The 12,809-nt window shown below is 37.5% G+C and overlaps 1 protein-coding gene across 1 annotated transcript in view; it reads left to right on the plus strand.

The window, feature by feature from the left end:
* The window catches only part of OTOGL (otogelin like), a 175,505-nt gene that overhangs the window by 11,863 nt on the left and 150,833 nt on the right, over positions 1-12,809 (plus strand). Inside the window, exons 5-7 of the mRNA XM_070788849.1 lie at positions 1-99; positions 5,342-5,496; positions 10,887-11,008. Coding sequence (XP_070644950.1) covers positions 1-99; positions 5,342-5,496; positions 10,887-11,008 — 376 coding nt within the window. The remainder of the gene's footprint in view (positions 100-5,341; positions 5,497-10,886; positions 11,009-12,809) is intronic.

Here is a 12,809-nt window from a genome sequence, read left to right on the forward strand (position 1 = left end):
GTTCTTGTCCTCATGAATGCCTTAACGGAGCTTTTTGTTCTAAGGCTGGTACATGTGACTGTCAAATATTTCAGGCTCTTGGGACACGGTGCCAGATTGGTAAGTTTCAGGGATACTTCTGAGAGAATTATGAGGTGCTACAGAGAGCATGAAGGCATAATTTGCTGTATTAGTGTTCATCCTTTGGGATTTGGGACAATCATATTGTGTTTTAACTAGAGTATACATAATTTATTTCCAGTAATTTTGAAACAATGTGAAAGAAAATGGATATGCCCTCTTTCATTTCTCATTGAACTCTACTAGTTCAAGTATTTTTTGTTTTTAGATTTTTTAATTTAATTTTTAAAGTATCAGTTCAGTTCAGTTCAGTCGGTCAGTCGTGTCTGACTCTTTGCGACCCCATGAATCGCAGCACGCCAGGCCTCCCTGTCCATCACCAACTCCTGGAGTTCACTCAGACTCACGTCCATCGAGTCAGTGATGCCATCCAGCCATCTCATCGTCTGTTGTCCCCTTCTCCTCCTGCCCCCAATCCCTCCCAGCATCAGAGTCTTTTCCAATGAGACAACTCTTCGCATGAGGTGGCCAAAGTACTGGAGTTTCAGCTTCAGCATCATTCCCTCCAAAGAAATCCCAGGGCTGATCTCCTTCAGAATGGACTGGTTGGATCTCCTTGCAGTCCAAGGGACTCTCAAGAGTCTTCTCCAACACCACAGTTCAAAAGCATCAATTCTTCGGCGCTCAGCCTTCTTCACGGTCCAACTCTCACATCCATACATGACCACAGGAAAAACCATAGCCTTGACTAGACAGACCTTTGTTGGCAAAGTAATGTCTCTGCTTTTCAACATGCTATTAGGTGGTCATAACTTTCCTTCCAAGGAGTAAGCGTCTTTTAATTTCATGGCTGCAGTCACCATCTGCAGTGATTTAGGAGCCCCAAAAAATAAAGTCTGACACTGTTTCCACTGTTTCCCTATCTATTTCCCATGAAGTGATGGGACCAGATGCCATGATCTTCGTCTTCTGAATGTTGAGCTTTAAGCCAACTTTTTCACTCTCCACTTTCACTTTCATCAAGAGGCTTTTTAGTTCCTCTTCACTTTCTGCCATAAGGGTGGTGTCATCTTCATATCTGAGCTTATTGATATTTCTCCCGGCAATCTTGATTCCAGCTTGTATTTCTTCCAGTCCAGCGTTTCTCATGATGTACTCTGCATATAAGTTAAATAAGCAGGATGACAATATACAGCTTTGACATACTCCTTTTCCTATTTGGAACCAGTTTGTTGTTCCATGTCCAGTTCTAACTGTTGCTTCCTGACCTGCATACAGGTTTCTCAAGAGGCAGGTCAGGTGGTCTGGTATTCCCATCTCTTGAAGAATTTTCCACAGTTTCTTGTGATCCACACAGTCAAAGGCTTTGGCATAGTCAATAAAGCAGAAATAGATGTTTTTCTGGAACTCTCTTGCTTTTTCGATGATCCAGTATTATATTGTTTTTTTTCCGTATTTTTTCTATCATGGTTCAAGGATATTGAATACAGTTCCCTGTGCTATACAATAGGACCTTTCAGTTTACCCATTCTACATGTAATAATTTTCATCCTCTAGTCCCAAACTCCCAGTCCATCCCTTCCCCATTCCCATCCACCTTGGCAGCCACAAGTCTGTTCTGTATGTCTACGAATCTATTTCTGCTTTGAAGATAGGTTCATTTGTGTCATATTTTAGATTCTACACGTGAGTGATATCATGTGATATTTGTGTTTCTCTTTCTGGCTTACTTTGCGCAGTGTGATAATCTCTGGGTCCATCCATGTAGCTGTAAATAGCATTAGTTTATTCTTTATTTTTATGCTGCTAAGTCACTTCAGTCGCGTCCGACTCTGTGCGACCCCATAGACGGAAGCCCACCAGGCTCCCCCATCCCTGGGATTCTCCAGGCAAGAACACTGGAGTGAGTTGCCATTTCCTTCTCCAATGCATGAAAATGAAAAGTGAAAGTGAAGTCACTCAGTTGTGTCCGACTCTTAGCGACCCCATGGACTACAGCCTACCAGGCTCCTCCGTCCATGGGATTTTCCAGGCAAGAGTACTGGAGTGGGGTGCCATTGCCTTCTCCATTATTTTTATGGCTGAGGAGTATTCCATTGTATATACATATCACAACTTTATCCATTCATCTGTCAATGGACGTTTAGGTTGTTCCATGTCTTGGCTATTGTGAATAGCACTGCTATGAACATAGAAGAGCATGTATCTTTTTGAATTATAGTTTTTTCCAGATATATGCCAAGGAGTGGGCTTGCTGGGTCATATGGCAACTCTATTTTTAGTTTTTGAGGAACCTCCATACTGTTTTCCATGATGGATGTACCTATTTACTTTCCCACTAGTGGAGTAGGAAGGGTCTCTTTCCCCCACATCCTCTCCAGCATATTTGTTATTTGTAGACTTTTACATGATGGCCATTCTGACCAGTGTGAGATGGTACCTCATTGTAGCTTTGATTTGCATTTCTCTGATAATTAGTGATTTTGGCCACCTGTATGCCTTCTTTAGAAAAATGTTTATTTGGGTCTTATGCTCATTTTTTTATCGTGTTGTTTGTTTTGTTTTTTGTTATTGTGCTGTGTGAGCTGATTGTACATTTTTGGAATTAAGCTTTTGTTTCTCGCATCACTTGCAAATATTTTCTCTCAGTGCACAGGTTGTCTTTTCTTTCTAAGCTTTCCTTTGCTGTGTAAAAGCTTATGTTTGGTTAGGTCCCATTTGTTTATTTTTTGCTTTAGTTTCTGTTGCCTTGGGAGACCGATCTAAGGAAATATTGGTATGATTTACATAAAATAAAGCTTTGCCTGTGTTCTTCTAGAAGTTTCATGATGTCATATCTTCTATGTAAGTCTTTAAGCCATTTTGAGCTTATTTTTGTATGTGGTATGGAGTGTTCTAGCTTCATTGATTTACATGTGGCTGTCCAGCTTTCCCAACACCATTTGCTGAACAGACTGTCTTTTCCCCATTGTATATTCTTGCCTCCTTTGTCAAAGATTAATTGACCATAGGTATATGGGTTTATTTCTGGGCTATCTATTCTGTTACATTGATCCATCTGTCTGCTTTTATTCCAGCACCACACTGATTTGATTACTGTAGCTTTGTGCTATTGTTTCAAGTCTGGGAGGGTTAGGCTTCCTGCTTCGTTATTTTTCCTCAGGATTGGTTTGTCAATCCTGGACTTTTATGGTTCATATAAATTTTAGGATTATTTGTTCTAGTTCTATGAAAAATGTCATGGGTAATTTGATAGGGATTGCATTAAATTGGTATTTCACTTTGGGTAGTATGGCTATTTTAACAATATTAATTCTTCTAACCCCAGAGCATGGGATATTTTTCCATTTCTTTAAATCGTCTTCAATTTCCTATATCAATATCTTATAGTTCTCAGGGTATGAGTCTTAAACTTCCTTAGTCAGGTTTATTCCTAAAGTACTTTTAAAAAATGTGATTCAAGTGTTTTTTTCCATTTTAAATTGTATTGCCCCATTAAAACCAGGTTTCCATTCATCTTTCTTTTGCTTTATAAATTAGATTTTTTATTTGAAGCCACTCTTTCTTTTCTGACTTTGAATTAATGGCATATTCTGTACATGGGCTTCTCTGGCAGCTCAGACAGTAAACAATCTGCCTGCAATTCCAGAGACCCAGGTTCGATTCCTGGGTCAGGAAGATCCCCTGGAGAAGGGAATGGCTACTCACTCTGATATTCTTGCCTGGAGAATCCTATGGACAGAGGAGCCTGATGGGCTGCAGTCCATAGGGTCACAAAGAGTCAGATATGACTGAGCAACTAACACTTACATTTTTTTTAAGAGAGAAATAGTATTGAGAACTCTTCAAAGCAGAGGGTTCTTAAACATTTTTTTTTATTCACAGTATCTAATATAGGAGCCTATATCAATAATAAATAATAAAATCCATTTGTTTAATGAATATTTACTGAGCATCTACTAGATCCCAGGCTGGACACTGGGAAAAGTGAATAATATAGACATGTTTCTGCCCTGATGGAGATTACAGTCTAGAGGACAGGACTAGGATATAAGATAACAGTAATTACATTTATGATGTGCTATAAAGTGCAAGATTTTATGAAAATATGCAACAGACATAAGGCATACTACCAGAAAAGACTGCCTGAATAATGAATAGCTAGCTCTGTATTTTTTCCTGAACAGGTCTAAGTTGGCGAAAGCTAATACATTTACATAAATTACAAAAAGAAAAGATACGATTGTGCCTTCTCTCTATGCTACCTATAAAGTATATTAACATACTCTAATGTCTTAATCAATGAATGCTCAGTAAATGTCACTGATTCCCATATTAATCTAGAAAGAAGGGTAGTGAAAATAAAAATGGGCCATCCACAAAGGTGTAAAGGGAGATAGACATGAAGGCACAGGAGATGAAGTTGCATGCTTTAAGACAGACACTGCTTACAATGTGACCAGTTTGAGGTCATGAATTCCAGTATGCTTTGGGTGACTAATGCTCCTCATTCCCAGGTCCTAGATTTATAAACATGACTTTTTGGCCAATGATTAGTTTTCTCTGTGGATCCTAAGTTATTTTCAAAGAATTGCAGAGACCAGAACATTCTAAAGCTGCCAGTGTTAATTTTTAGGATACTTTGTGGTGACATTTCTCTTTTTTAGAGCCATTATATTTGCTTTATCACTATCACCTTCTTTTACTGTATCATTCTTCCCTCTCTTTCTCACCTCCAAAGTCTTTGTTTGAAAGCAAAAATTAAGGAAGTTTCTAACATAAATTCTGTCTTCAACTTGAAGACCATGTTTTTCTTCAGGGGAATTTGATAGTTTTGAGAGCTTTATGTTAGGTATTTTTTCCTGTGATGTTGTCCACCAAAGAAGTAAACATTTATTTTAATGAAAATTAGAATCACCTACCATGACTGATGGAGAAGGCAATGGCACCCCTCTCTAGTACTCTTGCCTGGAGAATCCCATGGACGGAGGAGCCTGGTAGGCTGCAGTCCGTGGGGTCGCTAAGAGTCGGACACGGCTGAGCGACTTCAATTTCGTTTTTCACTTTTATGCATTGGAGAAGGAAATGGCAACCCACTCCAGTGTTCTTGCCTGGAGAATCCCAGGGACAGAGGAGCCTGGTGGGCTGCTGTCTAAGGGGTCGCACAGAGTCGGACACGACTGAAGCGACTTGGCAGCAGCAACAGCAACCATGACTGAACTTAGTAAGAAACAGGTATCATTTGTTTTATTCTACTAAATATTATCCTCTTTCTTTTCAGTGCCAAACATGGGCAATGGCAGAGATGGGATTTGCAAAACCTGGGGGCAATACCACTTTGAAACTTTTGATGGCATCTACTATTATTTCCCAGGAAACTGTTCTTACATTTTTGCAAAGGACTGTGGTAATTTGGAGCCTCAGTATACTGTGTGGGTAGGTGATCCTACGACATAATTAACTTAATTATTTATGGCCAAGTCTGTATTTTTAAAGTACTAGACAGATGATGAAAAATATATAGTAATCATAGCATGAATACTTAGCGCTCTTATTAGGGAAGGAGGGGGCTGATTCTGAATGGGAAGGGCCAAATTTGTAACTATTTTGAGCATGTTTCTATGAAGATGGGCCCTAGGATTGGGAGAAGACTGGTCTGGATCCATAAGGTAGGGACGTGTAGGCAATGCAGGAATGTCTGTATCGTGGATATCGTAATAAGAACTCCAGTTGATATACTCATTTTTCAGTTTTTATTTGATCAATTCAAAAAGAGAAGGTAGTTTCAGGCATCAATCATGTTACTCGTATATGCTTCCTTCTTGACATTTCCAGTGTGATGGTCATCTGGATTTCCTTAAAAGACATATCTCACTGTGAACTGGGGACTGGAGTTTATGAAATGGAGTGTATGAATTACATAAACACAAGCTAGAGGATAGGTAGCTAATTTCTAGGTAGATTATACTATATGATTGAACTCAGAGTTAGTTCTTAGTTGCAGCATTCTTACTTCAGAAGAATTCATAGGAGAAACATCTCAAAATGTAAGCTTCAGAGTGCCTCTGGCTGTTGTAAGGAAGTCAGGAAGGGACCTTTTTCCCTGCCTGCGTTTTCCTCTGAATTTTCTGATATCTCAGCAAAACCAGAAAACCGGAGTGCTGTCCTGTTCTAAATCTAAAACCCTCCATAACCATCATGTGTTTGAAGCTCTTTTTGAATCTCTCTGACGTGTCGGAGTTGCCTGAATCTCCTCCTCTCTTAGACGAGGGAAATATTAAAAATTCAGTCCTGATGCTTTTTAACAGTAACAAATCCCTATGACCTCAAAAGAAAATGAAGTCTATTGAAAGTTAACTTATGGGACATAGGGATAAAAAATTGGAGGTCTCTTTAGATAGGGGAGTTGATGATATGCGTTTTTAGTTCATACAGGGCTCCTGTTCTCAGTTCGCTGTTGTCCTTTACTCCTCCGCTCTGGGAAGGAGTTACTGAGTTTATCACTCAAACACCTTCTGACTCACATTGAAATGTTCTTGTCCAGTGGCCCTTTTGAGGACTAAGGTGTCAACTAGATAATTGAGAGAGAATAACACACAAAGCTCAGCTGTGCTTTCAGAGTTAATAGATATTGTTTCTACTTGGCTCTGTTTGGTTGGTAGAATTTGTTTTCACATCAACAAATCCATTTATTTTAAATGTCATCTTTTCTCTGATTGTCAAGTTGTTCACCTCTTTTGTAGAAAATTGGAAAACTTCAAAGAAGTCTAAAAATACTATTAGAATTATCAGTCAAGACTTACTAGTGTTAATGGCTTCATATATTTCCCTCTAAATTTTTCCTCTGGACTTTATACACACTTATAAAGTTGAAACTTTACTATGTATAATTTTCTTCCCCACAATTTCACCTAAGAACTAAGAACTATTTTCCACGTCCAATGTTTTTGACAAACACAAATTTTGTTAGCTGTACTTGTTCCAACTATGGAGTAATGAAATTATTTAATTATATTCTGTTTTAGACATTTAGATTTTAAAATATTTCAGTATTTTAAAAGACATGTATTTATAAATATCTTTATGCCTATATACTTTTATATTTTTGACTCTTTTTCTTTAAATTCAATTTTATTTTTATGAAAATAATATATTTAGTTTAAAAGATTGCATCAAGATACATGAAGGTAGAAATAGCCCCTCTTTCCTTCACTCCTTGACCCCAGCTAAAATCTGACTCTCCAAAGGCAATTACTTCATTTTTTTAGCTATTTCTTCTTGTTTTTACCTAACACATTAAAATGTGCTATTATTTCTTTATTTTTCAAAGTTAGGACTTATTTCTTCACTTTTTAGTGTGCAAAATGGGAAGTCATCTGTCACATTATCCTTCCTGCCTCTACTATACACACACACACACACACACACACACACTCACACTCACACTTTCCTTCCCTCTTGTTAATGGAATTCTATCACTGTTATTGGTTACATCATATGTGGTTTTTATATTGTCATTTACATATTTTACATATATGAACAATAGCTATAGAAGTATTGTTGAGAGCCGAGCCTAATGTTATTGTGGTTTCATATCTCTTTGTACAGTTTTATGGAATTAAGTTATCTCTTTTTTTTTTTAACTGCATTTTCTATACTTTAATCATTTTTTTCCTCTAACTCTTCTCAATATGGTCAGATAAATCAGGCTGTTTTGGTTTCTCTTTCCTTCCCACGAGTTATCCCTGTCTCAGTTTTTCATTCTCCTGTGCCAGTTGGGACTGGTTGCTTTTGAGCCTACTGTACACCTAGCATTTGGAATTTCTTTTCACATTTTCCTGGTGAGTTTCATTCTTCTCTCTCCTGTATTGGATTCCTTGTTTCTTGTGCTTAGTCACTCAGGCATGTTTGACTCTCTGCGGCTCAATGGACTGTAGCCTACCAGGCTCCTCTGTCCATGGAATTTTCCAGGCAAGAATAGTGGAGCAGGTTGCCATTTCCTACACCCGGGGATCTTCCTGACCCGGGAATAGAACCCGCATCTGTTACATCTCCTGCATTGACAGGCAGATTACCCCTAGAGCCACCCTTGTTTCTTAGGTCCTGTGAAATGTCTAGCAGTTCTTGAATTTTTGTTTATAATTGAGACATAGGCTCTGAAAAGCTTATTGGACGCTCTGCTCACGGGGACAGTGCTTGTTTGTAGTGCTTTCTGGAGAGGGACACTTGTGTGTGGACACTTGAAGGGGCAGGAATCCTTTCCAGTCTTAACCAGTTTAACTCAAACTAGACACCCCTGACTTGAAGTTCCTGGAAAACAACTTGGGCAGACATCTTATTGTTTAGACTACCTGCTCCTTGGAGTACATGCCTATCTTTTGCAGCAACAATTAGGATGGCCTTGATTAGTGAAGGCAAGTGATGGATTTGACTAGTGGTTACTCACATCTCAAAGTGCACAGGAGAGAAATTTTTGAAGTCTTGCAAATCACTTTCAGAATTTAAAAATTCAATTCCTTCTGATTTCTGATCATTATGTGTATGATCTTTTAAAATGTACCCTCTCTTTACAGAAATTTTTAGTTATTCTCTGTATCCCCAACATTCTGAGATGTCATGTGAGTTGCTCTTTTTTTCATACATTGTGCTGGGTACTTTATGAACCCTTTCTAGCATTTCAAACAATTCAGTTTTGGAGTAAGATTTATTTCTTAATTTCCTCTCTTTTAGTAATTTTGTAGCTCAGATATTGGAGCTCCTGTTCTGAGTGACTGATTCCTTAATTTTCTCACTGATTCATTTCTCTTTTCCATTTTTTTGCTTTTTTGTTTTGATATTTCTTTCCAATTATTAGATATTTATTTTCCATAGTTATATTTCAATTATAAGTTTTTCCTATATTATCAATATCTAATCGCTTATTTTTATTCCTTGAATTTCACTTTTAGCATCATTTTTTTTGTTTGTTTCATAAATGGCATTTTCTCACTTTTCTCCCTGAAGATACCAATTATGGATTTTTGGAAGTTTATTTTTCTGAATTGTTTTTGACTCCTTTAGTCTCCTTATTTTGGTTTATTTGGCATCCGCCTTTCATGTTGAAGGCTTTCATCAAATGATCCATGAATGTTTATTCACATTTGAATATTAAGTTCTAAAAGTTGGTTAGAAGCTCTGAATATGTGGATGGGGACTTTCTTGCCTAGTGGGAGATTGAGCAGGGAACCTCTAGTTTCATTAAATAAGCCTCAGATATTGGTATCTGTGGGGCTTCCCATGTGGCTTCGATGGTAAACAATCTGCCTGCAATCAGGAAACCCAGGTTCAATCCCTGGGTTGGGAAGATCCCCTGGAGAAGGAAATGGCTTCCCACTCCAGGATTCTTACCTGGAGAATTCCATGGACAGAGGGGCCTGTACAGTCCATGGGGTCGCAAAGAGTCAGACATGACTGAGCAACTTTTACTTTCACTTCATTAGTATCTGTACATCTTTTTCCATTTTGTTTCTTTAAGGAAAATCTTCCATTATCCTGCCTGAAGTCCTGTGTCTGGATTCCTGGATACTGAGAACATTTTTGTTATACTTCTGCTTTAGACTTTTGCATTTGCTATTCCTTTTGCCTAGAATGGTCTAAATATCCATATGGCTTGCTCCTATAGCTCCTTCATCTTTACTACTAGAATTTCCTCTTCTCAGTGAAGCTTTTGTTGGCCATTCAACCTAAACTCCCCCTACCCCCACTGCCAACAACCCTTGATAGACACGCTCTTTGTCTCTTTCCTCCATTTAATATTTCTCCACGTCATTTAGCCCAGGATATATTTCAGTTACATGTAATTTTATTTTTTATTAACTGTTTTCCTCTAATGAAATTCATTTCATGAGGACAGGTATTTTTGTCTATTTTGTTTGACTAATACATTTTCCAGAATCTAGAACAGTCCTCAGTACACAAGTGATCGGTAAAATTTGCCTATTAATCACTAAATTAATATATATTACATTCTTGCAATATTAAAATTTCATATTATCATTGGTGATTTTCCTTATCACTTTTCGGCTTTGAAAGTTCTTTCCTATCTGTAGTAGTAGCTATAGATAGTACAGTAGTAGCTATATTACTATAGTATCTATCTGTAGTTATCTATATTTTTTTCAGTTATTTTCTGGTGTCATTATTTGGACCTTTAGAGGTTTATGTTGGTGGTGGAGTAAGAGAATCTAATATTCCTCTTCTCCTTTCTTCCTCTCCTCCTCTCTTTTCTTCCTTACTTAAACAGATTTTTTTTTACTAGTAAACTAATTTTCTCATCAAATTTTTGATAATTGCTCTTTCCTAAAGTGCCCACACAATTTTATTTTTAGAGAGTTTTAGTTACTTTTGCAACCTTTAAACAGTACTCTATGTAGAACTTCATTTGAAACTCTATTTCATGATTTTCTGTTTCATGAACAGGTAAAAATTATGGACATGAAAATTACAAATGTGTTTCTTGGTGGTGCCCTACTATCTTCCTATCAGAACTATTTTTTTTTTTCCGGTACATACCACTTAGTTTTAGAATATTACATCCTGCATGTAAAGATTCAGCTCATTTACATAAGTTACGCTTGTACTTTATGACGCTAATTCTGTTGTCCGATTTCTGAGGTCAGTATCTTTTTTTCTCTTGGAAATCCTAAATGTAGTCATAATTTTGTGAAGGGTCGTGGAACTAATGCCGTAACACTGTAGACATGCATTGTGGACTTAATAACACAAATGAAAGCATGTATATGTGTTGTTGTTGGTTTCTGTGCTTTCTCTTTTTTTCTCCCTTTAAGGTTCATAATAGCCCTAAATGCCTTGGTTCAGTGTATTATTGTTATCGCTCGATCAGCTTGTTCTTTTCAGACCAAGAAGAAATTCAAATTTATGGGCATGAAATAAAAAAGAATGGAATCAGGTAAGATATGATAAATGATATAGTGAAATCATCACAGATTAACAGAATTTCTAAATATCTCACTCTGGAACTGAACGTGGAGAGTAGGAAGAGAGGATTTCTTCAACAGTAACCTTTGAGTTGGGCTTCCCGGGTACTGCTGGTGATAAAGAACCCTCCTGCCAATGCAGGACACATGTGAAACACAGACTCGACCCCTGGGTTGGGAAGATCTCCTGGAGAAGGGAACTGCTACCCACTCCAGTATTCTTGCTTGGAAAATTCCATGGACAGAGGACTATGGTGGGCTCTGGTCCATGGGTCGCAAAGAGTCGAACACAACAGCAACCTTTAAGTTATAGCATTTGCTGTTGTCCTTTAGTTGCTAAGTCATGTCTTTTGCGACCCCATGGATTATAGCCTACCAGGGTGCTCCATGCATGGAATTTCCCAGGCAAGAGTACTGGAGTAGATTGCCATTTCCCTCTCTGGGGATCTTCCTGACCAGGGGTTGAACCCATGTCACCTTCAGTAGCTGGTGGCATCTTTACCACTGAGCCACCAGGGAAACCCTGAGTTAGAGCATACAGACATCAACATTTCGGTAGCTCCAAAGCCAGCCAGGTAACAAGAAATCTTAACAGTTCAGCCTCCCTAACGTGCACAAACGTGCAGGATACACATACACTTACATTGGTAGAAATAAGATTGTTACATCTACTTGTAAGAGAGATTAAGGAGAAATCCTCATAGTTCAACTCTTAAATTATTTTTTGCCATCTTTCATAAATTTTTTCTTCTTCTTTTTTTAAACAGACAATCAAAATAAAACTAAACCTCTGAAAATCCTTTCCAAATTGTGTAAATGAAGTTTAGGCGTCACTTAGGATTTTCGGTTAGAGTTAGGGTCAATAAATAACTGGTCTTGAATAGATAAGAGAGGGACCCACTTCTAGAATTGAAACTTTTGGGGAAATGGATGTTAATTTATTTGATAGAAGGTTTTGTACATTTTAAAGTAGAAGTACAGTGTAATAATCTATCTTCCCAAGCTTAATAAGTATAGAAATACCCAATTTTAAGTTGCCTCTCAATCCTTGACACACTCTCTTTTCTCTGCTTAATATTTCTCCATGTCATCAAGCATAGTATATATTTTAGTTACATTTTGTCATAAATTTTATTAACTGTTTTCCTCTAATAAGGCATATTTTATGAGGGCATTTATTTATTTATTTATTTTCTGTTTGGCTGACATTACTTTGTCAAGAAAAGTAAATTATGTGATAGAACAATTCTATCCATCATTCAGAATTCACCAGCAAGTGTTTGAACCATGGGAATTCTTTCTGGTACAATAGCTGTACCAACCTATGAGCTTGCTTTCTCAATTTAGAGTCCTCAAGAGGCAGCAGGTGGCAGCAGAAAGGCTTTAGATGAAGCACCAGGGGAGGCAGGCTCTGACCCAGGGTTTGTCATAGGCGAACAACCCCAAGCAGCCCCTCCTGGGCTTATTTTCTTGATCAACTGGGTTCTGTACTTTTCAATTTCTTATAAAAGAAAGCTTATCCATTTGAATGGGAAGATAATATATTTACATATATATTTCTTAGAGCTGAATTTAAATAGTGGTTTAGGATTTTTATATGGAATTTGGGGTAGCATAGTGGGCACTTAAAATTATAGTTTTATAAAACAAAAGTGTCATTCGATTAGATTTTCAAGAATACTAATCCTTTGTTAAATCTAGGAGATCACATTTACATTTTAACTCAGAGAAAATATTTCTTTGAAGATTTCCATTTGTATAGTAAGAAGAAGA

This window comes from Bos indicus, chromosome 5 (assembly GCF_029378745.1).
Source record: "Bos indicus isolate NIAB-ARS_2022 breed Sahiwal x Tharparkar chromosome 5, NIAB-ARS_B.indTharparkar_mat_pri_1.0, whole genome shotgun sequence".
NCBI classification, from domain to species: domain Eukaryota; kingdom Metazoa; phylum Chordata; class Mammalia; order Artiodactyla; family Bovidae; genus Bos; species Bos indicus.